Below are 25,706 nucleotides of genomic sequence, written 5' to 3' on the forward strand. Positions count from 1 at the left end.
ATTCGGGAAGTCAGTTTGATATCCTATTTTTATTGTAAAAGCATTATAATATTCCGTGATTTTTTAAGTTTGAGTAGATTTTTCATACTTGCTATTAGTAGTCTATTTCAACGGAGAAATCCTATCATAGGAGTCTCTCTCTGTAACAATAGAAAGTACAAGAAGGTGTCAATACTGGAGCGAAATCTATGAGTTATGATTTATATTAATTTTATCGGATGTCGCCAAAGGGACTATGATTTATATTATTAATCATTTATTCAAAAAAAGAAAATCACAGCTATCTAATATAAGATAACAAAGTATAGCTTATAAGTATATGAATTGCTAAAACATGATCAAAATAATGCATCCACAAAGATTATTTTAAAAAGAAAAAGAAAAACAAAAGAAAAGAGGAATCAAACACTAAGTGTATGGCTTATATATATATGTATTGAAGAGTCAAAAGGAACAAAAATGTTTTGCTTAAATGCGTCTTTTAGTGTTTGACAAAAGATATTGCTTGACAAAAGATACTCGTGCAAAGCACGAACATAGGAACTAATCCAAAAATAAAGCTCTATTCCCAATTCCACTAAAATAGGCATATAATGATATACAAATTCTACCCTTTACTTGTTACGAAACTTTCATGTTATTATAATTTTATAAGTGATTGCTGCTCTTCTTGAATTGAAATATACATTCACTCAATATGTTTTTTAATAATATTTTCATTGTTTTTTATTAAAAAAATCATGTATAATTAATAATATGTATAATAATGGAAGAAATCATGTATGTTTGCCATAAACATCCTAATATTCTGAAAAATATAAAATACACATATTTAGTAAAAATATATAAGGTATATATATGGTATGTATATATTATAAATTATTTATATGTTTGGTATAAGAAATAAAATTTAGATGATTATACAATAACAATCATGTATAATTAATAACCATGTATAATTAATAATACCATATATTCTTCGAAAAATCAACGAGTGGATACCATATAAAACAAATTCCAGCTAATCACATTATTAATATACAAAATATAAACAAAAAATGTATGGATATTCATGTTGAAATATATAAGGTATATTTGTCGTATATACATTATGAACAATTTAGATTTATATATATATATATATATATATATATATATATATATATATATATATATATATATATATATATATATATATATTACTTGTATAAAAATAAGTAAAAATATTTAAATTTTTTTTTACTATAATGATGAGAGAGAAATGACATCAATACTATTAGAATAAAACTAACTCCTTAATTTGAGGGGCAACTTATTTTTAAAATGTCCTAGAATTATAAAAGAAATTGTCATTTATGGAATAAATATAGAATAATAATATTAAATAAAGGATTAGGCATGTAAAAATATAAAGTAAATGGGGGCCATATAAAGTCTGGGCCAGCCCAAAAATATGAGAGACGGGCTGAATAGATCCAATTAGTAGACCCGGTACTAATACCTCTCGCCGTTTCCAAACTAGGCAAAGCCACCTCCAGCGCAAAGGTCCTACGTCCGGCGACAAGAGGTAATTCGCCGGAAAATTTCTCCGTTTTCGTTGTTATCACTTCTTAGGATTAGGTAACGTTTGGTTTGGTTTTCGAAAAACAACCAATCAACTAACTATCTTGGTGCAATGGCTGCTCCATAAAATTTGTCGCCTTATACTTTTTTATTATTACATATACACACACATATACGAAAAAAAGATAGTGTTGCCATTTTTTCATACTTGTTATTTATAGTATAACATGCTTAAATGATGAAACCTTTAACTTCACATAGTAATATTATCATTTATATTAGTAAGAGATAACTTGACTAATTTGGATGTAAGGCATGTATTTTCAATATGTTAACTTTAATTTTGTTGTAAAAAATATATTTACTAATATAAAGATTTAAGTAATTTAATTCAAAGTTCTAAAATATTTTTAGTGTTAAAGAGTAGATAGTCTTTCTTTCTTTTGTCCAAGGTTTATTGTATTTTTTTTTTTTGCAAACTTTAATATTGTCTAACTTGAAATAAAATCATAAAACCCATTATTAAAAAATTTTGGGGTTCTAAATTAAAGCTTTACTAGTGTCAATCAAATTTTATAGAGTCTCAATTAAGTTAAGACAACAATCAGTGAATATGTTATTTAGCTACCAAATATGAGTGAAGCTGTTGAATAACACGTTCATGGGCAGTGGTCTGTAAATAATTGTTGATCATTAATGACGGCGACTCAACGAAATTGGTTGCTTAAAACTAAAATATATTAAAAGACCCTGAATTTCTTTCATAATATCTATATAATATTGAGACAAGAAAAGTAGTGAGAGAACAATGTATAATATGTGGGTTAGGCGTAAGTCATATGGTATTGAACTCTCTATAAAAAATATAGCATTAAATGAAAATGGTAAAAGGATTGAGCCTATTATCGATGTATTTTGAACCTTACGATGAAGATCTATCAAATGTGACAAAAAGGAATAGGTAATTTAGAGAATTTGATTTTAAATTAGAAAGTAAAATAATAAAAAATATGAAAAAAGAAAGAAAGAAAAATAGAATTGATGAGAAGATAAATATATTATTTAATTTAGTGAGTAAAAAGTTTTATGCTATTAACTTATTTAATCCTATATCTACCAAATTTAAAATATTTTATCAATAATTGTATAAATATAAATTACATATATACGGAGTACTATATTACTATACTTACCATTTAGAAGCAACCAGGAGTCTGTTTGGCGAAGCTTCTTTTTAGTCAATTTTTTTTTTTTTTTTTTTTTGCCAAAAGCACTTTTGGCTAAAAATTGAGGTGTTTGGCCAAGCTTTTGGAAGAAAAAAAAATGCTTTTGAGGAGAAGTAGAAGCAGTTTTGAAGAAGAAGAAAAAAGTACTCTCTCTAAAAATCGTTTTTTTGAGAAGCACTTTTGAGAAAAATACGCTTAAAAACAGTTTTTTAAAACTTGTTAAATACTAATAGCTTACTTTTCAAACTAATTAGCCAAACACACTTTTGAAAAAGAGAAGTTCGATTTTACCCCTCGGTTTAGTTTATATTATTTCGTTGCTGAACGTAAATTGGGCCATTTTAGAGTGCTTTTAGGTAAAGAAAAAGTGGTGTTCCCCTTTTGCAATTCCTCTTTGTCGTCTAGGTTCTCCAATTTCTATGCTGGTCCGAAAATCAGATGCCCAGTTTTCCTTGATTGCTCTTTTCTCAAGCGTTACCCATTGTCTCTGCTACATAGGATTAGGATTAAGAGAGTCGAGTGAAGGAATAGGCCAACCAACCTATTTCAAGATCCCAGGAGGGATATACAAACTTTAGTATGAGCAAATTTGCACTGTTAATCTTCTTATTATGCACACGGCAACACATTAACTCGGGTAAACAATTATCTCTTTCACTTTGTGGGAGTTTTTTGTCTTATATTCTTAATTTTGAGATTGGCTCTTTTTTGTAAAATCCATCTTTTGAGTTGAATTTGGCATGTGTTCAGCTGACATGATTCATATTAAGATTTCAGTGTATGATTTTTAGGTTAAGTAGGTTCACATTCTGCCAAAAGTTAATTGCATTTGCTACCTTCATTTTGGAGTTAATTCGAAACTTCGAAGCATATTATTTTTACAGTTTATTCAATCTTTCATTGTGTGCCAGTTTGAAACAAATTGTAATCATTTGGTTTTCTTTAATTAGTGCTTATTTCTTACCTCTGGCTGTAATTCCGTTTTTTGCGTTCGATGTCATCTCCCTGTATGTGGCGCGTGCAAATTAATTTGCTTAACTTTGTATGTTTTATGCTATCTATTTTGTTTTAACTTTTATTTTCTTTCTCGTTGTTTTTTAACTAATGAAAAATGTTACTCTGTGTTTTATTTTGGAACATTGTTTGGTCTAACAAAGGGATCATAAAGTTTGGGATCTGGAATGCCTGTGTCGTAAGTTCCGTTAAAGTGTAGAACTTGAATAGATACGATGATAAAATATCTAAACATGACCAATGGGGAATGCTACACAATAGAACATAGAAAGTGTTAGATGATATGAAAAAATGTGAGTAGTGATAGCTTTGGTTCAGTGTTAATTTCCATTAATTATGGTTCTTTCGAGACAATTTCGGAAAAGGACATATTTCTTGACCGTTTGACTAACATGGAGAAAAATGTGGGTAAAATTAAGGAAAATAAGAGTGATCAAAGTTTTAGAAAGCAGGCGCTGAGGTGGTTAATTTAGAGGTTTAGTGAAGAAGAGGGAAGAGTAGAGGAAAGGTTGGAAGATATGGATTTTTCAAGAAGAGGCAAAGTTTATTGTAGTAGGGACAGTTTTACAGGAGGAAATATTTGGAGAGTTTAACATTGATGAAATGGAGGTTTTTAGATCAAGCGTATAAACAGAGACCTGCTCGGTAGATTTATCAAAAAAATAAAGACCTGCCCTCTAGCTGCCCAAAGAAAAACCTCAGATATCAAATGAAATAAACTATCAATACTCCACCTACTATACTATATAAATTTTATAGTTAATTTTTATTAGTCGGTCTGTTGTATTCACAAAGTGATCCATTTTTCATTCGCCCTGTTTCGCACTATTTTCAGATGCCTATTAGATTGTAGGATGTACATTGTCATTCAACTTGGCATTATAACAAGTAAGAAGCTTCTGGATGATTTTAATCTATTAATTGTGCTACATGCTTGTTCAATAGCGAGCCAATGCAACTAAGCATCAAGAACTCATTCCAGTATCTTTATCATTGAGTACAAGTGCAACTATTACCATATGATGTTAGAAACAGGATACAAGTAGCTCAGCAATGTAATGATTTTTAATAAAATATTTAACTGTATTTTTTCGGCCAAGGGTCTTATTGACCATATATCGGTGGGATAGTCTGATTCATGCTATGAGTTCACTTCTTTTTATTTTAGAATCACCCTGAGTCAATGTTGTCTGATATACATTTGAGTCATAATTCAACTGCTCCCTAAGATGTTATAACGAAACAATGCGGAAAACTACTACTATTTCTATCTAATGAATATTTTTTTACCTGAGTTAGACTTCATAGTTTTTGTTTTTTGGAGTGATAGTCTGGTTCTTGACATTACTTTTTCATCTAATGTGACATTAAATAAGAACTTTTTATTAATGCATTTCAAATTATTTGGGATCATGCTCATGCTTATAATGATACTGTCCTTTGCTCATTACAAAAAGGCATTTTTAGTAAATTTTGAAGATAATTATTATATTATATATTCTACGTAGGTATTAGGTCTTCATATTCCAACATTATGTATCTTGATGAGATGGGACATTGTATAAACTTGATCTTCTTGGACCATTTAAAAAGTTTAGGTTGGTCCTTTGTTTCTCTTACACACTTGAATCTCATTTGTAGAATCATTAGTATTATATGTTTTCAGTTGCTCTACAGCTTATTTATCCATATATCTTCATAGATCCAATCACCAAAAAAGTGATTCTGCTGATTTCTGTTGTTTTAGCTCATTTAGGAGAGAACATGAGTTACCATTAATGCTCAGAATACACGGGTCTTGTGTTTGTTCTTTTTGTTATGAAATCCTAAATGTGCTCTCTGTGTTTTTTTCGAATTTTTTGATGCATGCAATGATTTCTCATCAATTCCTCATTGTATTAGGCTTATGGCAATTAGCTTTTCTATATAGTTGTCGCAGTAGATCTTGCTATTTCTCTATCTGGTTATTATTTGGTAAAAGTAAATAAAATTGAATAAATAATAAAAGAATAAGGTTAATTTGGTTTCAGTGGGCAAGGTTTTTGTTTATTGCAAGACCTGTATAAGTTTGAGAGTAAAGTTGAAATCTTGTTATTAGAAAGAGATCGACTGGTTTTATGAAAAATGAAAAAAAAAGTTTGTTATGGAAAAGAATGGTAAGTTTACTGCTTTGTTATAAGGATTTGGCAGTTCAAGCCTCACTCTCACAACCTGTATGTTTGTAGACGGATAAAAGGTTGAGGTGCTCACCATATTGTTATCTTCTGTTGTTGTTCAGAGGCTATTTTTGAAAGCTAGTCTCTAGAGTCAAAATGTCAAATAAAGCTAGTTTGCACATAATACTACATTTGGTTGAAATAAAATTTTTTACTTTGACCAAAAAAAATATTTAAAAAGCACAAATTCATGACCGAGGGACTCTAGACTAACCTCAGAATAGTGAGGCGCTTAACCAGCAAGATACAGAGGTCTTTGTGCCGGTGTCATTTATAATATTTGTATAAGTATTTTGCTTTTGCATATTCTATGCACATATATACACTGCTTGACACAACGTGCTTCCGTCCCTGAATATGCATTAATATATTAGAATCCAACAACTATTTAAGGTTATATGATAGTCTCTTATCTACATCTGGAATCAACGCAGATTGTAGAATCCAAAATCAGCACTCTCTCACTTATCAAAGCTGATTCCTCTCCTTTGCTCCTCTTTGCGGCTTTCACATGTTTTTTTTCCATTTGGTTTAAGTTGTCTATGGGTTGTGCTGTATTTTTTTAATTCTTGTGAGTATTCCTTTATTCTTTGTCAAATGCATTCATATTGTTCCTAATTGGACTTTATATGGTGGGCATTTGTTAGTTTTTATGTTCATTTGGGTAGTTTTTGTTGGAATTTCTTCATGCATTCTGGTAATTTTGACTGATTTGCTCATGTGTGTGTTTTCCCCTCACAATCGAGCAATTTTACTTACGTCGCCGCAGTATTCTTGCATCACAAGGAAAAATATCCTAAAGTGCTACTTTCTTTCTTGTAGTAATAGTCTTTTAGCTTATGTAGTCGTCGAACTTCCTACACCCATACGTTCGCCAGAATGCCTCCTTGGTTCGGGACGAAGGTAAGCCGATACATAGACCTCTATTTCATAGCACCCGAGGAACGCAAGTGTGATGGAGGATTGGAGAAGAGAGATGGAAGAAAGGGCTCATGATGGATTTAGGAGTCTTTGTGTGAGCCGTATGCGATTAGAGTCGCACGTAAGGTAACGAGGGGGTTCCCGGCTATACGTTTAGTGTGGTGCTTGGATTTTGCTAGGCGGTTCTTCGTAAGTGATGCTTTGGTATTACATTCTTTACTTTGTATAGTAAAAACATCACTCTGAGAATAATAAAAGTAGAAGATAATACAAGTTCACTACTTTCTTAAGATCAACCTTAGAGATACAATGATACACGGCAATTTTGTAAGCTATAACACCTAACTCACACACAGTGGGAAGCTGAACCAGTTAATATGTAAAGCTTATATATTCTCGCTTCAGTTGTTTCTGTCATATTTATTGTGGCATATCTGGTGTCTAATTTAGTTCTTACAGGCTAAAGGCCAAAGCAGAAAGACCACCATTGTTTCTTAACAATTTACATTTTAGGACCGTTACTTAGTTATTCCAATAATTTGCGTGCAGTTGTTAATATTTTCCAAAGTAAATAGCTGTATAAGTTTGAGATACAAGTGCCATTGAGAGATCAAATATTAATGAACCTTGTGCCTATGCATTACTAACTCTGTTGATCGACGGATACATTCATGGATGGAGCACATGTTAATTTTTTTTGTTAAATATGAACTCTTAGCTTTTGGATAAAGCATCAATTGTCAAACTATGGTATGTGTAGTATACTAGTATTTATAGCGATAGTCAATGATGTTTGAAAGCCTATAGGTATATGTACAAGGCTCACATCCTGGGGAGACCCGAAGGCAGAAGTGACATACTAACAAGAAAGATAACATTTGAATCTCAGGAACCAAGTTTAAGCTACCAATATAATTTGCATTCATGAAAATTAAAGGGGTTTACATTTTAAACTCGAGCCCCTGCTTAGCAGGGTAGACTTACAATGTTGCCACTAGGAACTATTATCTCAAATCACAACTCATTAGAATGGGTACCTAAAATTATGTCTCAACCCACAAATTAATTGTAGCGGAACTTGCTTTCTATAAAAAGTTATCCACTTCTGTGATAAAACAATATAAATTATTTACTTAATAGGTCCGGGCCCGGGCTCAGCACGGGCCAATTCCAACTAGTATTAAATAATGATGTAGTAGTACTTTATATTTTTGGGGCCTTAAATATTTGGGGGCCTAATGCAAGAGCTTCACTTGCCTTACCTTAGAGCCGCCCTTGTCTCGGTGCCTTTTGTTTTCCGTCATTATCCTATCTGGGTTTCTTCTTTATAGTGACACCTTCTTATTATTCATGTCGTAGGTATCGTATCACAGGAACTGGTGGTATAGTATCATAGGTACACTGCAGTCTTTTCTAATGGAGGTGCTGAAATTTTACTGAAACCCCTGTTGGAAAGAACCTTCGTTTAGGTCTTAACTTCGGATATTGTATTTGGGTTTGATGTTAAAATGTGCTTCTTATTAGTCTATAATACAAAAAATATGAGAAAGTCATCTTTTCGTTTTTCTTCTAATGTTATTTGCTGTCTTAAGTTTATCACTTTTGCATTGTACTGTTAAGTTGCTGATTTTCTTCAATATGTATGCAGGAACAAGAAATACTTACTTTGCAGTGTTTGTTATTGGCCGGCACCAACTAGTTTGGGATTAAATCATAGCATAGGTGGATCTTGGATTTGAAATTTATGGGTTTGGGATTGTAGGACAGCGACCTTAAGTGCTAGTAACTGAGTTCTGAATTTAGTATTCGTGCATATTTAGTTGATTTCTTAACAATATACAGGATCTGAGCCAAGCTACTGGAGTCGGTCGAACCCGTATGTTACACTCTGAGTCTGCCCTTGAGTGATATTAGTAGGAGTAGTAGTTGTTGTTGTTTTTGTTGTTGTTGTCGTGTCTTTTGTGAGATACTAGTCTCATGAAGTTCTATGCTAGAAAACTGCCCTTTAGATACATATCTGTTTCTCTCCCATTTGGGGTTTGTAACATTTCTAATGTACCATGTAAAAGTTGCTTTAGCTACTTTTCCACCTTGTCTAGTGTGTTTTGTTCCGTAAGTCCCCAGTTTGCTGGCAATAGAATTCCAGGTGAGCAACAGAAATGCATGATCTTGGGAAGAGATTCTGATGTTAATGTTGTACTTGTTAGAATAAGTCCTGGAAGCAGTGAGGCTGAGGTTCTCCAGTCATTGCTTTCTGATCCGGATTGTGATTCCATACATATCACTGATAACTTTGTTGATAGGATGCTTTATCGCTTCAAAGATGACTGGAAGTCTGCACTTGGTGCTTTTAGATGGGCACAATCACGTCCTGGCTACAATCCCTCACCAGAATTGTACGATAAGTTGGTAGATATACTGGGAAAGATGAAGAAAATGGAAAAGATGCACTCATTGATAGACGAAATGCATGCAAACCATCTTGTTTCTCTCAACACAATAGCAAAAGTTATGAGAAGGTTTGCAGGTGCAGGAGAGTGGAAAGAAGCAGTGAGGACATTTGACGAGTTGGGAAAATTCGGTTTGGAGAAGAATACAGAATCAATGAATCTGTTACTAGACACTTTGTGCAAAGAAAATAAAGTCCAACAGGCACGTGAAATTTTTTCCGAGCTCAAGTCGCATATACCACCAAATGCAAACACGTTTAACGTTTTTATTCATGGTTGGTGCAAAGTTAATCGGGTAGAAGAAGCGTACTGGACAATTCAGGAGATGAAAGGCAATGGTTGTTCTCCTTGCGTCATCAGCTACTCAACAATCATCATGTCCTACTGCCAGCAATTTAACTTCCAGAGGGTCTACGAGCTGCTTGATGATATGCAAGGACTGGGATGTGTACCAAATGTTGTCACTTTCACCACCATCATGTGTTTCTTGACAAAATCAGGGGCATTTGAGGAAGCCCTTAAGATTGCTGAGAGGATGAAATCAGTTGGTTGTAAACCTGATACACTTTTCTACAATGCTCTGATTCATACATTAGGCAGGGCGCACCGATTACAAGAAGCTACTCGTGTCTTGAAGGTTGAAATGCCCAGAAATGGTGTTCAACCTAATACATCGACGTATAATACTATCATTGCCATGTTTTGCCATCACTCGCAAGCGGAAAGTGCGCTAGAATTTTTAAGGGACCTGGAAAGTTCACCATATTGTAAACCTGATGTTCAGTCATACTTTCCGCTGCTCAAGTTGTGCTTTAAAGTTGGGAAGACAGATGATTTCCTGAATAAGTTGGTGAATGACATGGTTAATAAGCATTATCTAAGTCTTGATCTATCAAGTTATACACTTCTTATCCATGGTTTGTGCAGAGCAAATAAATGTGAATGGGCCTATCTTGTTTTTGAGGATATGATCCGCCAAGAGATTACTCCTCGATACAAGACATGCAGTGTGCTACTGCAGGAAATCAAACAGAAGAATATGCATGATGCTGCCGATAGGATTGAATTGTTCATGAAGAAAATGAAGACCTCCTGAATAGTTCCTGGAAACTAATTTGATGTTTCGTTTATCAAGTAACAAGTTTCCCTTCATAAGTGCCTGCTTTTAATAGATTGTTGAATTTGAAATGTAGATTTCTTGTTTGGCATAACACTGAAATCTGGGAATAGCGCTGCAGCTGTTATCTCTGGTTTGGTATGAAGCTTGTACCTTGATCACATTATCTTACTATTTCTTACATCTGGCTGCTTAATTAAGCCAGAGTTGTATCATGCTTGGCTGCTGAATGCACGGAGATGATTATCTTTCGGTTCACAAGGCTAGTCCTGGAGCAACTCTTAGTAGTCCACACTGATGCTTTAAAAGATTACAAAGCTCCATTCCAGGTTCTAGTGTGTTGCTCATGATCCAAGTTTTTTCCCCTTAATTTAAGACTTTTGGAATTCCAAATTGATGCTTAGCAGATTAACCTTTTTACAGATGATAGGACATTGGTGTAAATGATGTACAATGCTGTGGTTTAAGCTAGTTTTAAGAGTTACTTTCTTATTGATGGTCCAATATTTTGTCAAGTGACTTCTAAATGCCTTTTCAGCCCTATATTTTGTAGTAGGTGACTTACTGTTTAAAGTATGGTGTTGCTCCATACTTTATATTGAAATTTCCAATTTGTTGTCATCTCCATGCTTAGTTTTTTTTGGTTTCTCACCTTGTGTTTAGTATCCACGTTGGGATCCAACTAATTTATATTTGCGTCAAAAAGTTAAGGCATTCCCTACCAAAGGCGACCTATTCCAAGGGCTTGAATTTAGGATCTCTGATTAAAGATTAAGAGCCAGCACAACCTTGGTATATAGTTATTGTCACTACTTGTAGATCTGCAGTTTATGATTCATGTGTGTGTTGGAATGCAGTGCCACGTGATGAGAGGATGTTCAGTAAACCTGCTCCTCCTGCTTCCCGTGATCCAAAACAAGCTTTGGGACCATACCAAACTAGTACAATCCCTTGTGACTGTGCATACAACCCATAAATATGTGGGGCTTCTGCTTGACAGTAGATCAAGTGGCATATATAAAGAATAATAATAATAATAATAATAATGTCCATTCCTTGTTTAGATTAACTGGTACAGTCAAACATCATTCTTGTACAATAGTCATTCACTATAAAAGCTGAGTAATTCTCGGAACCGAATATTATATTACGTTATAATATATGTCTTATATAACAATATTTTACTATAGCATCAAAGAAATTTTGGAACATACGAGGCTGTTATAGAGAGGTTTGACTGTATAACCATTTGTATGATATTAAGTTGAACTAGGTTGATGCACATTTTGGAGAATCGTTCTTAAATGAAAGTCTTTAAAGACTAATATACAACTAAGATGAGTGTTGCAAAAATGCGAATACTAAAGTGGATGTATGATATTCGACAGAAGGTATAGATAACACAAAAGATAAAATGAGATAGAATCGCTATAGATTATTTGGTCATATCCTATGTCAACCTCCAAATATACCAAAACCATATTAGGAGCTTGATAGATGTAAAAATGTATAATCACATTTCGGAAAATGTTTTTCAATTTTCCCATGTTTGGTTGGCTTAAATATTTTGGAAAATATTTTTCTTATCAACTCATTTTCCTCCAATTGGAGGAAAATGTTTTCCTTATTAAGAGAAAGGAAAACATTTTCCAAAACTCCTTCTCAATCTTCCCCACTCTATTCCCCCACCCCACACCCCCACACCCCCACACCCACCCACCCACCCAATCCCAACTCACCCCCTCTCTCCAAAAAGGCTTTTCTTTTACAAATTTTAGTTTTTTTGTCACCACCCACCCTGCTACCCCCTCCCCCACCCGAAAAAAAAAATTAATGTTTTTTTGTAATTTCAAATTTTTGTTTTTTTCGTTTCTGCACCTCCATCCCCCTGCCACTCAGTCCTCCCTCCCCTCCCCCCCCACACAATTTTTTTTTACTTTTTTTTTTGAAATTTTAAATTTCTGTTTTTTCGTTTTTCTGCACCCCCATCCCCACCCCCCGCACAAAAATAAATTTGCTTTTTTTTGTAATTTCAAATTTCTGTTTTTCCGTTTTTCTGCCCCCACCCCCCGTCCCCACCCCCGCAAAAAAAGTTTTTTTTTTACTTTTTTTTTTTGTAATTTCAAATTTTTGTTTTTTCATTTTTCTGCAGAAATCCATACCCCCCCCTTCCCGCGGAAAAAAAATATTTTTTTATATAATTTCAGTTTTAGTTTTTTCATCTTTCGGTCTACAGGTTCGAAATTTTACAAGTTCCGAAGTTATGAATTCGGAGGTTTATGTGTTTGGAAGTTTACGTGTTCGAAAGTCCGCAGTTTTTGCATAAAAAAGTAAAGTAGCACATTAGTTCCTTTGAGTTGTGTCAATTTTTAGAGACTTGGAGGGAGGGGGAGGGGGAGGGGTGAGGAGAGTTGCATAAAAAATATTTTCCTAAAAAAAATATTTTCTACTCTCTAACCAAATAATAAAAAATATTTTCCGGAAAATATTTTCCACTCACCAACCAAACAAAGGAAAATAAGTGAGAAAACCACTCATTTTTCATGAATCACATTTTCCGGAAAATCACATATTGCATTCTTTAGGATATTGAGCAAAATGTTGTCTGTCCTTTTCTATCTGGTATCATATATTTCCACTACCTATATATCTTCATTCAAGGGAATACTTGTGTCGCATTGTAGAGGTTATATCTGCTTGTCGTTGGGATCTAATAGTAGTTTTCCCAACATTTTCAGATATCTGGTTTTTTCTCATTCCTACCTTTACCTATCAATTTAAAATAATGCATGTTTTGAAGTCGTAAAAATTGTACGGGGCTCCCTATTTGGTCGCCCCCATTTAATCTATACCCATTTTTTTAAAATTTTTAACTTCCCACTTCTTAAATAACTTCAGCCCCCTTTCTCCTTCTTCTTCCCCTCCTTCGTTTTCTTCTTCTCAATAAAAGACAAAATGCAGAGCTTATTTTTTTTATTGGTCTTGCGTCGAAAATCTTTCTTCACCTTGGGAGTAGCAGTTAATAACTTCAGCTATTATTTTTAAGATGAAAATATGTTTGATCAATTTGTCAATGTGTTTCTCTGGTGCATTTTGTTAAGTTCTTTGGTTAATAAGTACTCATAATACAGAGAAGCTAATGCTCTTTGGTTTTATCATGGATTTATAATGTTGTTCTCTATTATATATCTGTAGGCTAACAGAATCCAATTTGAGTTTCACAATGGTGCTGCTGAGCATACATTTATGAGAATGGATGGGGAACCATGGAAGCAACGACTTCCCACGAACGATGACACGGTGGTTATAGAAATATCCCATTTTGGTCAAGTAAACATGCTCGCGGGATACTCATGTGTTATGTGCATTACAGAGAGGGAGTTAAAAGTAGCCAATTACAACACAAAAACTTCGGCTCTAGAGCTGAAGTTTCCCAGTTACAACACAAAAACTTCAGCTCTAGAGCTGAAGTTTCCCAGTTACAACACAAAAATTTCAGCTCTAGAGCTGAACTTCAGGCCCGGCTACTAGAATGCTGAAGTTTTGCGTGATTGTCTTTGCTACTTCAGCCCCGTGTGCTGAAATTATGTAAAAAAGCGGATACACTTGCAATTTTTTTGCAAAGCAGGTACAAGTTAAAATCTGACACAAAAAGCAGGTACAGATGCAAATGCCCTTGAAGTCCTCTCACTAAGAAAAACGAATTTCTATCTTTAAATGGGAAATGCGTTCACCAATCAACATTAATTAATGAGTAATAATTTGGGAACAACTTGCTTAAGAATATTCCAATCCCTATTACAATCAGTGAGGGATTTTTGAATCCCTTCATCACCACGCTAGAAGATTTTTCAGCATTAATACTATTAATATGTACTATAAATAAAAATTCATAGTGTAATTTTCGAGCAAAAAAGGATTCAACTGACCACAATCACGATTGAGTCAATGTGGCTCCACCACTGCCTATAACCAAGTAAATCAACAAATTCTTGACTTCTTTTGTGTTTTAACATACATGATATTCTGTATATTAGAGAACGCATCAGTTTCCTATTAGACCCAATAAATATGAGGGTATATAATATTATGTCCTTGGTCTTACACTATAGGTTCAAATTAAACAAAAAGATTGCCGACAATGAAAATTGACCTGGTAAGTGGTACTCCATAAAAGACTCGGTTCGTTAGCATAGGAAACTTAAAGTTATTTGGCAAAGCCAAAATAAAATTTTCTACTTTAGAAATTGAGGTCTTAGATATATAGAGAGATCCCCGAGCTACGTACTAAGATGCTTGTATACGGGAGAAATCGAGCTCGCCTACGATACAGTAGATCAGGCTCGAAACATGGTAATGAAGAATTGAAGATCGACCCCAAGTTCCGCTGGGCTAGAACCCAGGGTCAGAAAGCCTGCCTTCGAGAATATCGAGGCCGTGATCCCAGAATCGACCCTGGCCCCAAACGAGTTCGAAAAAACATTGATAGCATAGCCAACAGAGGACCGAAATATCCGTGACTGGTTGGAATCTCGGCACATATCAATAAGGAACCAGCAATTGGCAAATCAAGAGAGTTTTTTTTATCTTTTATAGAATTGTTTCTAAAGTAGGACTCCTCTACTATATAAAGGGTGTCTGATAATTCTTTTGACACATTGTAACATGCATTCCAAAGCAATACAATATTATTTCTCTCTTTAAGCTCTTATTCTTCTGTATCTTGATACAAATCGAAGTGCATCCAGTTCGAGTGTGACTGACCTTTCAAGACTGTAATTGTTCAATTCGTGTGGTTTGAATTTACTTTATCATTATTTATTTCAGTTGTAACTTAATTTATCGCTTTGTGTCAAGTTAATCTGCATATCCTTAAAGCCACTTACAAATTCAATTGTCGAGACCAGGAAGTCAGACCTTTTCAAAGTAAAATAGAAGGATAATGAGATGCTTAGGGAATTCGTGTCCCAGTTTCAAATGGAATGGATGGACCTGCCACCGGTCACTGATGATTGGGCAGTTCAAGCTTTCACCCAAGGACTCAACATTCGGAGCTTGTTAGCTTCACAACAGTTAAAAGAAAACTTGGTAGAATATCCGGTTGTCACTTGGGCTGATGTCTATAACGATATCAACTGAAAATCATGGTCGAAGATGATCAGATTGGGTCCTCTTCCGACTCCGTGTATCCCATCAGAACCATCGGCAGAGTCAATACATACATCAATCGTGAACCGAGATTAAACAAGGATCGGTATCCACCGTACAATGGAGACCGAAAAAGCAGTGGGTCCGGGCGGAGCTCTATAAGAAATGAAAGGAGAAGTAATCGAGGTCAGAGCAACCATGGACTCATGAGCAAAAACAGCTTTGCAGGCCCGTCGGACCTAAATAAGCACTGAGATTATCGGAGTACAACTTTAACGTCGATGCTGCCGCTATTGTATCTACCATCGGGTGCATCAAAGATACAAATGGCATAAACCTTTACAGTCCGATCCATCCCAAAGGGATCCCAACCTAATGTTCAAATATCATGGAACTCGTGGCCACATAACGGAGGATTGCTGGCAACTGATGGAGGAAGTAGCGAGGTTATTCAACAACGAGCATCTCCGAGAATTCCTGAGCGAACGAGCCAAGTATCATTTCAGGAGTAGAGATGTTAATAAGCAGGTCGAGTCGGAAGAACCTCATCACATCACTAACATGATTATCGGTGGAGTCGCCATTCCTTAGGGGCCGATGTTAAAGCGCACCAAAGTATCCATCACAAGGAAAAAATGAACTCGGGATTATGTGCCCGAAGGAACCCTGTCCTTCAATAACGAAGACGCAGAAGGGATCGTGCAACCCCACAATGATGTACTGGTAATATCTGTACTCATAAATAAATCTCGAGTTAAGCGTGTGTTAATTGATCCAGGTAGCTTGGCCAATATCATTAGATTGAGGGTCGTGGAATAGCTCAGTCTGCAAGATCAGATCTTGCCTGCAGTCCGAGTTCTAAATGGATTCAATATGGCATGTAAACTACCAAAGGGGAGATAACATTACCGGTGAACGCTACCAGGACCATCTAGGAAGCAAAGTTCTATGTAATCGAAGGTGATATGAGGTGCAATGCTCTATTCGAGAGGCCGTGGATCCACAACATGAGGGCAGTACCCTCGACTCTACACCAAGTGTTAAAATTCTCAATAATAGAAGAGATTAAAACAATCTACGGAGAGCAACCGGCTGCAAAGGAAATGTTTGCGGTCGAAGAGGTGATCCCAATATCCGCACTTACAATGATAAAAAGTCTGAGCTCGGTCGCCAAGGAAGAAACCAAATAGAAATTACCAACACCGGCCTCGACCCAACCATAGGGGATCTATAAAGACAATGATTATGGGGTCCCCAGGTCCTTCATAATCCCCGATGATTCCGATGCCATCAAGTCAACGGTCGAGGAGCTGGATCAAGTCGTACTGATTGAGCATTTGCCCGATCATAAGGTATACCTGGGCACGGGGCTAAGTCCCAAGTCCAGGAAAAAACTCATCCAATTCCTTATAGCTAACGTGAATTGTTTCGCTTGGTCCCACCTTGATATGATAGGGATACTTCCGAAAATAACCACTCACAAGCTGAGCCTGGACCCGAAGTTTCATCCGGTCAAGCAGAAAAAGAGACCTCAGTCTGAAGTTAAACATGCATTCATCAATGACAAGGTATCTAAACTCCTTAAAATAGGGTCGATTTAGGAAGTTAAATACCCGGATTGGTTAGCTAACGTAGTGGTAGTCCATAAAAAAGGGAATAAATTAATAATGTGCGTAGACCACAAAGATTTGAATAAGGCATTCCCTAAGGACTCTTTCCCTTTGCCCAACATCGATCGCGTGATCAATGCGACGGCCGGCCATGAGATCCTCAGTTTTCTCGACGCTAACTCCAGGTACAACCAAATACGGATGAACTCGGACGACCAAGAAAAAACCTCCTTCATCACCAAATACATCACATACTACTATAACATGATGACATTTAGATTAAAAAATGTCGGTGCCACTTACCAACGCCTAGTAAACTGGATGTTCAAGGAACAAATAGGATATTCAATGGAGGTTTACATTGATGATATGTTGGTTAAGTCCCTGCGAGAAGATGACCATTTGAAACATTTGTAGGAAACCTTGAGCATATTGAAGAAATACAATATGAAGCTGAACCTGGAGAAATGTGCATTTGGAGTTAGATCAGGTAAATTCCTCGGATTCATGGTGTCCAAACGGGGATCCAGATCAACCCCGACAAGATCAAAGCCATCGAAGATATCACGGTTGTGGACAACGTAAAGGCCATGCAAAGATTAACCGTACGTATAGCCACCCTGGGGCGATTCATATCGTGGTCTTCCGACAAGAGTCACTAATTTTTCTCACTATTGAAGAAGAAGAATAACTTCTATGGACCCCGGATTGCCAACGGGCCTTGGAGGAACTCAAGCGGTATCTATCGAGCCCACCACTGCTTCACACGTCGAAGGCAGATGGACAACTATACTTGTACTTGGCAGTATAGGAGATAGCGGTAAATGGAGTCCTAGTCCGAGAAGAGAAAGGTATGCAATTCCCAATCTACTATGTTAGTAGGACACTTGGCGAGGCCAAAACTAGGTACCCTTACCTAGAAAAGCTGGCACTCACTTTGGTAAGTGCCTCTAGGAAGCTAAAACCATACTTCTCAATATCACCCTATATGTGTTGTGACTACTAACCTGTTGAGTAATATTATGCATAAGCCCGAGATCTTGGGACGACTAGCCAAATGGGCCGTGGAAATCAGTGGGTACGATATTGAATATCGACAACAGACAACCATTAAATCTCAAATTTTGGCAGACTTTGTGGCCGACTTTACGCCGGCCCTAATTCCCGAGGTCGAAAGAGAATTATTGTTGAACTCAGGGACCTCTTTGGGGATCTAGACCTTCTTTACGGACGACACCTCAAATGCAAAAGGGTATGAACTTGGCATCGATTGAATCCACCAATGGGTAATGTAGTTAGACAATCTATTAGCACTGTAAAATTGACTAACAATGAAGCCGAATATGAGTCCGTGATTGCAGGTCTCGAACTAGCCAAAAGCTTAAGGGCAGAGGTAACCGGAGCTAAGTGCGACTCCCTATTTGTGGTGAACCAAGTTAATGGGACGTTTGAGGTCAGAGAGGAATGAATGCAAAGGTACCTGGATAAGTTGCAGGTAACATTACATTGATTCAAGAAGTGGACTCTCCAACACGTACCTCAGGATCAAAACAGTAAGACCGATGCCCTTGCTAACCTTGGGTAGACGATCGAGTACGATGAGTTCAACTCGGGGGCGGTCGTACAACTCATGAGATCGGTAGTGGAAGAAGGTCATGCCGAGATAAATTCGACGAGCCTGACTTTGGACTGGAGAAACAAATATATAGAATACCTGAAGACCAGAAAACTGCCCCTGGATCCAAAAGAATCGAGGGCCCTACGTATGAAGGCATCCCGATTTAGTTTGTCCGAAGACGAAACCCTGTTCAGAAGAACATTCGATAGCCCGCTAGCGATATGTCTAGGGCCAGGATATACCAAGTATGTTCTGAGGGAAATCCATGAAGGCACCTGCGGAAATCATTCAGAGACCGAATCATTGGTTCCAAAAGTTATCAGAGCTGACTACTACTGGATCGAAATGGAAAAGGGCACAAAGGAATTCGTACGAAAATGTGATGAATGTCAAAGACATGCTCCGATGATTTATCAAACCGGGGAGCTATTGCATTCGATTTTGTCACCATGGCCATTCATGAAGTGGGGAATGGACATAGTTGGCCCCCTTCCATGGGCACCCGGTAAGGCTCAAATTATATTATTTATGACTGACTATTTTCTAAGTGGGTGGAAGCCCATGCATTTGAGAAGGTCAGAGAAAAAAAAGTTATCGATTTCATTTGGGACCACATCGTATGTCTGTTCGGAATGCTGGTCTAGAGATTGTGTGCGACAACGGAAAGCAGTTCATCAGCAAAAAAGTAAGCACGTTTCTCGAAGACCATAAGATCAAATGGATCCTATCAATACCCTACTACCCTAGTGGGAATGAACAAGTAGAATCGACCAACAAAACCATACTCCAAAACCTCAAAAAGAGGTTAACCAATGCCATGCCAAAGGAAAATGGAAGAAAATCCTGCCCGAAGTCCTATGGGCATACCGTACGACCTCGAAGTCCAGTACCGGGGCCACCCCATTCTCGCTGGTTTACGGTATTGAAGCTCTAATACCGGTCAAAGTCAGAGAACTAAGTCTTAGGTTTTGATATGCAACCAAGTAATTGAACGACGAGGCCATGAATACAATTCTGAATCTATTAGATGAAAGACGCGAACCCGCCCTTATCTGATTAGCCGCCCAAAAGCAGCGAATCGATAGGTATTACAATCAAAGATCCAACTTTCGACATTTCAGTGTCGGGGACTTGGTGTTAAGGAAGGTCACAGTAAGTACCCAGAACCCGAACGAAGAGAAGTTAGAACTGAACTGGGAAGGTCCTTATCAAATTATCGAAATCACAAGCAAGGGATCGTACAAACTCGGAACAATGAACGACGAGCAACTACCGAACAACTGGAACATAACTTACTTAAAATGATATTACTGATAAGGTACGAACCCATTCATTCCTTTTACTTATTTGCATTTTGAACTAACACTTGCAGGCATCCATCAAAGAATGGCTTAACTTTTAGGTTTGAAAGCACGCGTTGCACTCTTTTTCCCTTGAACCAAATAGGTTTTCCGGTAAGACTTTTAACGAGGCAACAGTAAATCATACTAACTTAGAACTGAAGGTCGGTTATGAATCGGTATCAAAGATCACGACAGCAGTATTCGATGCCTCTCTACAATCAGCCCCGAACACTGGGAGGCATTACCCTCGGATAACGACTTTAGCAAGGAAAGAAACTTTATGATTGAATGGTTTTGGCTTGATCGATAGAATTTACTATAATGGCCAAATGGTCAAATGAACTGTGCCCGCATAGATTGCTCGAGACCTGGTAGAAAGCTTGTACACATGTGTAACTATTATGCACATGAATAAAAAGAAGCCTCTACCTTGCGGATAAATATCTTGTCCCTTAAAAAGTTTTCTTTTTTCTTAAGGAATTTCCTACATCCGATCCTCTAAAGGTATCAAGACCAAGGGCCGCCTTAATCCAAGATCAAACGATCACTCCCACTCGGGGACTGCCATCCAAAGACAAACTCGAACAACCCGGGCTATCAGAGCCAGAGGCAGAAGACCTATTAGGCAGCGCCTGAACCTTAAAGGCTATGGCCATCCCCATTCGGGGACTGTTATCTTAGGCAAGCCAAATAACTAGGGGTAACAATCCTACTGGGCAACACCCGAACTAAAAAGGCTATAGCCATAGTAAAATGTCTCGGAGACATCCGAGACCCGTAACAAAAATAATGCCTTCAAAATTTCTTAACGGGTTCTAAAGGCTACCCTCGACAAACTATAATCTAAAAAAATATAAGTACTCTAGGCAAAGGTTTCTGGTCATATCGAACCCCACGATGCCTTAAACAAAATAATGTCGAAGGCAAGGCTTGTTCGAACCTCCGAACATGACCTAACTATTTCATGCTAAGGCATTTCAACAACAACAACAACAACAACATACCTAGAGATTGTCGAAGGGAAAAAGAAGCCTTGTATTATCTATACATATAGTCTTTACAAAGGACAAACGGCCGTGACAAAAAGATCAAAAGTACACAAGTACAAAAATACATAAAGCAAAGAAAAATGCACACGGCACTTAAACGACCCGGTCTTCATCAAAGCCCGCCTCGTCGCCAAGGTCTTTGGAGTCTCCTCCACCCTCGGATCCGCTCGAACCCTCAGAATCTTCTTCATCCTTGGGATAAGCCAACTTCTTGGCCTTGGCTTCAAGTCCCTTAGCACTCTCAATTTCGGTCGGCAAGTCAATAACTTGAGCATGAATTTCCTTGAGGGCCTCCCTTCGGGATTGCCTATTCGCATACTCGATGATATCCTTCGTTCGATACTGGGCTCCCTCTGAACTTGGACACACAAAAGCTGGCCTTTCCACACTGCACTTACTCTGTCTTGGCTATGAAATCTGGGTGTGAGCACTGCCCGGGATCCTTTGAGGTCCTTAGGGAACTCTGACACACCTAGATATGAGAAAGACTATGGAATAATCTTGGCACTTGAGGTGATTTATTACATAACTCAGGGAGGAAGTCCTAATCAGGTGCTGAAGGTTTGGGCCTGTTTTTAGGCTCTCTATAGTGTAACTTTTATTTTTCTTATGTAATTCATTTCAGTATTGGTCTGTAATAATCTGTTAAAAATAAATATTGGGGTTGGCTAGTGAAAGGGATGGGGTAAATATGCATGCCATAGTTGTTAAGGGTAGAAAACATGTTATTAAGTTTATATTCCTAATTGCGCAATAAAAACCATGCTTAGGATTCATACATTAGACATCATGCTATTTAGGATTTATATGTATCGTTTTCAGCATCCCATCCACACTTAGAAATCCTGTCTATAGGGTAGATAATAACAATAAAATAAGCTGCTATTATGTGATTCTGCCCACATAAACATGTTCCAAAATTTATTTAGAAATCCTGCTCTTAGGAAATGCTGCAATCATGCTGTGCCTTTAGAAATCTTATTCTTAGGAAATTCTGCAATCATGCAGTGCATTTACAAATCCTGCTTTAGAAATCCTGCATATAAATTATTAGATACCATGATTAGGTTCTCGTTCATACTCACTCAACTACGCTTAGTTAAACTACTGATGCATGAAAAAGAGTATCAACAATCTCATCCTGCTTTAAACAAACTGGTAATAATCCCTGCATGTCTTTGCAATATTTAGACAACATATTTTAGGTACAGACAATTTCCAAACTATTTTTTAAAAATTCTGAATAACTGCTGCATATTATTTTACGCCTAGGCAAGCCTTAGGTGCTAAATTTGTCAAAACTGGAAACATGCTTCTTTATGTATGCTGCTTAATTATCAACTGTTAGAATCAGTAAGCAAACCTGATTCGGACTTCTTTTATGAGTCATGTAATAAATCTGATTCTGCTGTTGTCACTTAGATACCATGCATAGGATCTAAATGTGGACCTTATCTGTGTATGAGTCATGTTGTCTATGTGCATTACTTGTGGAGGTATATCTAAGCCCCCTATCTGTTTCCTGTGTTTCCCCCTAAATGCAGTCCTATGTGTTCTATTTGTCGCCTAATATTTTGCCTTTAAACCTGAGGATCCGCCTAGAACCCCCCTCCCTTTATAGGATAGGAGTCCTAAATTCCTCCGGGACTGATAGGAAGGGACGGGTAACAACATGCAATAGGGGTTGACACCAACCCTCGCTTTAATTACCTTCACGGGCGGAAAAGGCTAGATATGGATATGATGACAGGTGCATTAATACCACGTGTAGCCCCTCTTTGAGGAGTGTCATACCAGGTATTGCATTGATGTGATCCATATTATAAATTAACCTAGGACACCCCCTACACATCCTCAAATATGCTTAGATTGTAATTCTTTGTTGCGTTTTTAAACTTAAATCCCCTACTATTTGAGCCATACTTGTTTATTTGCTAATTGTACAAATTCACAAAACTGTTTGTCCGGGAACCATACTAGTGGATCCTGAGGGGTGCCTAACACCTTCCCCTTGGGATAATTTCAAGTCCTTACCCTATCTCTGGTTACCAAACGTAGTTATAAATGAACCTTATAGGTGCCCTAATGCACCTTAAATCGTTAAGCGACGACTCTTCAAAAATGCAAACCCCCTTTCCCAAAAGGAAAGAATTGTCCCAACCAAAATGTCATAAACCCAATCCCGCGAAGGAAAAAGGGGGCGCGATAGCCGGATATGAGATTATCGCCTACTGATCTTACTCAAAAAGAGTCAATCGGAGTAGACACATCAATAGCAGCAGACGTAGAGGAAGAAATCCTTGCTCTTCGGGCTAAGATGCTGACTTTGCCGTGGAAAAAGTAATGAGAGGAAAGCCTTGACCTTCTCTTGTTCTACCCTTCGAACTCGGAGATTGAAGAAGATCACTCTATGCAGCGACATAGGCAAGATCTCTATATGTTGATAGATACCCGAGAGACTGAGTCCTTGGGGGAGAAAGAAAGGAGGCATTACTCCCAAAAAACGTGCAACCAAACTTTATCAAGAGATTTTTTACTTTTATAGAATTGTACCTAAAGTAGGATTCCTCTACAATATAAAGGGGGTCTGATAATTCTTTTGACACATTGTAACTTACATTCCAAAGTAATACAATATTATTTCTCTCTTTAAGTTCTTATTCTTCTATATCTTGATACCGATCGAAGTGCATCCAGTTCGAGTGTGATTGACCTTCCAAGATTATAATTGTTCAATTCGTGTGGTTTGAATTTACTTTATCATTATTTATTTCAATTGCAACTTAATTTATCACTTTGTGTCATGTTAATCCGCATATACTTAAAACCACTTAAAATTTTAATTGTTATCCGATTTTGAGGGTAAACAATGCTACTTCTGATATTATGATCTTTTTTGTCTTGTCTTTTCACTAAATCAGAGCATATTATATAAAACGTACTATGTCTTATTTATGTAAACCAAAACTGTATATCGAGATAATTGAATAGTAGTTAGATGGTTGAACTACTACTTTACATGTTAGTCCTTACAAGAATTTGATTCTCACTCTTTCTTATATAGTATAGCTTTTTAAATCATTATTAGTACATTTTAACCGATGATAACATATTATTACTTTATTTCTAACTTATTATATCATGTTGATATGAAAAATTACTTAGTTTAATAGTTTCATTTAATAGTAGAATTTATTTACATTACCAATTCACAAATTAAAAGATAAGCTCTCTTTTTTCCGCTTTTCCTTGTCTTGGCCTTCTGCCCTTTCAAAATCAGAAAATAAAATATAAAAGATAAGGATGATTAAAATAGATACTAGCAATAAATAGTGGAATAAGGAGGAATCACAACGTCACAATAGAAGAATTAAATGCATTTAGAAAGCATATGATTAGAATATCGATTACATTATAAATTCCAACAGTAACGTTTTGTTTAGCTGGGAACCCATACCTTCAGGGGAATATAAACTATGGCCCATTTGCCATGTTCAGCTCTATATTCCCGATTAGAAAAGAGAGGCAAACTTTTAAATACCACTCCTTTAGTCCAACTTTTAAAACTTGGAAGTGAAAAAAAAAAAAAATGAAGTCCAAGAGAATGCAGAATAAAAATGACTTTGGATCAAACAGTAAATTGATAATTCCTTTTCCGGAGGAAATGCGATAGGGGCATACCTAAGGGAGTACGAAAAGAGGATTTTCTTTACCTTACCGCTAAAACCTTTCTTTCATAAGTAAACACGACACACACGAGCTTATTTTGTTGGAACCATCAAAAAAGGGACGGATGGACGAATGTAATTTAACTTGAACGAAGTAAAAGGGTAATAGACTATTATTGTTCAACTCATGTGACGAACTACACATCGTTGGGTCCCCAATTTTTTCGAAGCACCAGATCTAGATCTAGATTTTCATTACATAGTAGTACGATATATCGATCTAGAGAATTTACTTTCAATTTAAATAGTAAGTCATCCATTTTGCACCTACCTAAAGTGATGCTAGGTTGCTTCACCTGAATTTCTTGATTAAAGGCGTCGAGTATTTTCACTTTAAATCTCATGACTAGACCTGTAAATTGTGATCATATCACTTTTGGCAACATGATATTTTCTTATTCACTTGTGCTGGCGGAGAGGCCAACACGTGTATTTTGGCGCGCACGGAGGGGGGGGTCCTTCATCATTTTCTCAATATTACACCTGTCTCATTTTATGTGATGCACTTTAATTGATGACAGGGTTTAAAAAATTAAAAAAAAACTCTTAAAATATATGATCTGTTATAAAATGATAAAAGAAGAAGAAGAGTATTGCAGAGAAAAGTACAGAGAGAGAATTCTTATTGATTTGGAGTGATTTACAATAGAATAGAACCCATCTGTTTATAGGGAGAAGTGACTTAGCCACCAAGTAACAAACC

General features: G+C 36.6%; 1 protein-coding gene across 3 annotated transcripts; it reads left to right on the forward strand.

The window, feature by feature from the left end:
- Positions 1–3,121: 3,121 nt before the first annotated feature.
- LOC107817425 (pentatricopeptide repeat-containing protein At3g04130, mitochondrial) lies at positions 3,122–11,128 on the forward strand. 3 transcript variants are annotated; one of them, XM_075253618.1, is made up of 3 exons: positions 3,142–3,426; positions 8,300–8,362; positions 8,589–11,128. In XM_075253618.1, the coding sequence occupies exon 3, from the start codon at positions 8,918–8,920 to the stop codon at positions 10,484–10,486; it is 1,569 nt and encodes a 522-aa protein (XP_075109719.1). In that variant the 5' UTR covers positions 3,142–3,426; positions 8,300–8,362; positions 8,589–8,917; the 3' UTR covers positions 10,487–11,128. The 3 variants fall into 3 exon arrangements, with proteins under 3 accessions (XP_016498740.2, XP_075109719.1, XP_016498741.2); XM_016643255.2 differs by having other exon boundaries at positions 8,300–8,336; XM_016643254.2 differs by lacking the exon at positions 8,300–8,362 and having other exon boundaries at positions 3,122–3,426.
- Positions 11,129–25,706: the final 14,578 nt, after the last annotated feature.

This window comes from Nicotiana tabacum, chromosome 5 (assembly GCF_000715075.1).
Source record: "Nicotiana tabacum cultivar K326 chromosome 5, ASM71507v2, whole genome shotgun sequence".
NCBI lineage: Eukaryota > Viridiplantae > Streptophyta > Magnoliopsida > Solanales > Solanaceae > Nicotiana > Nicotiana tabacum.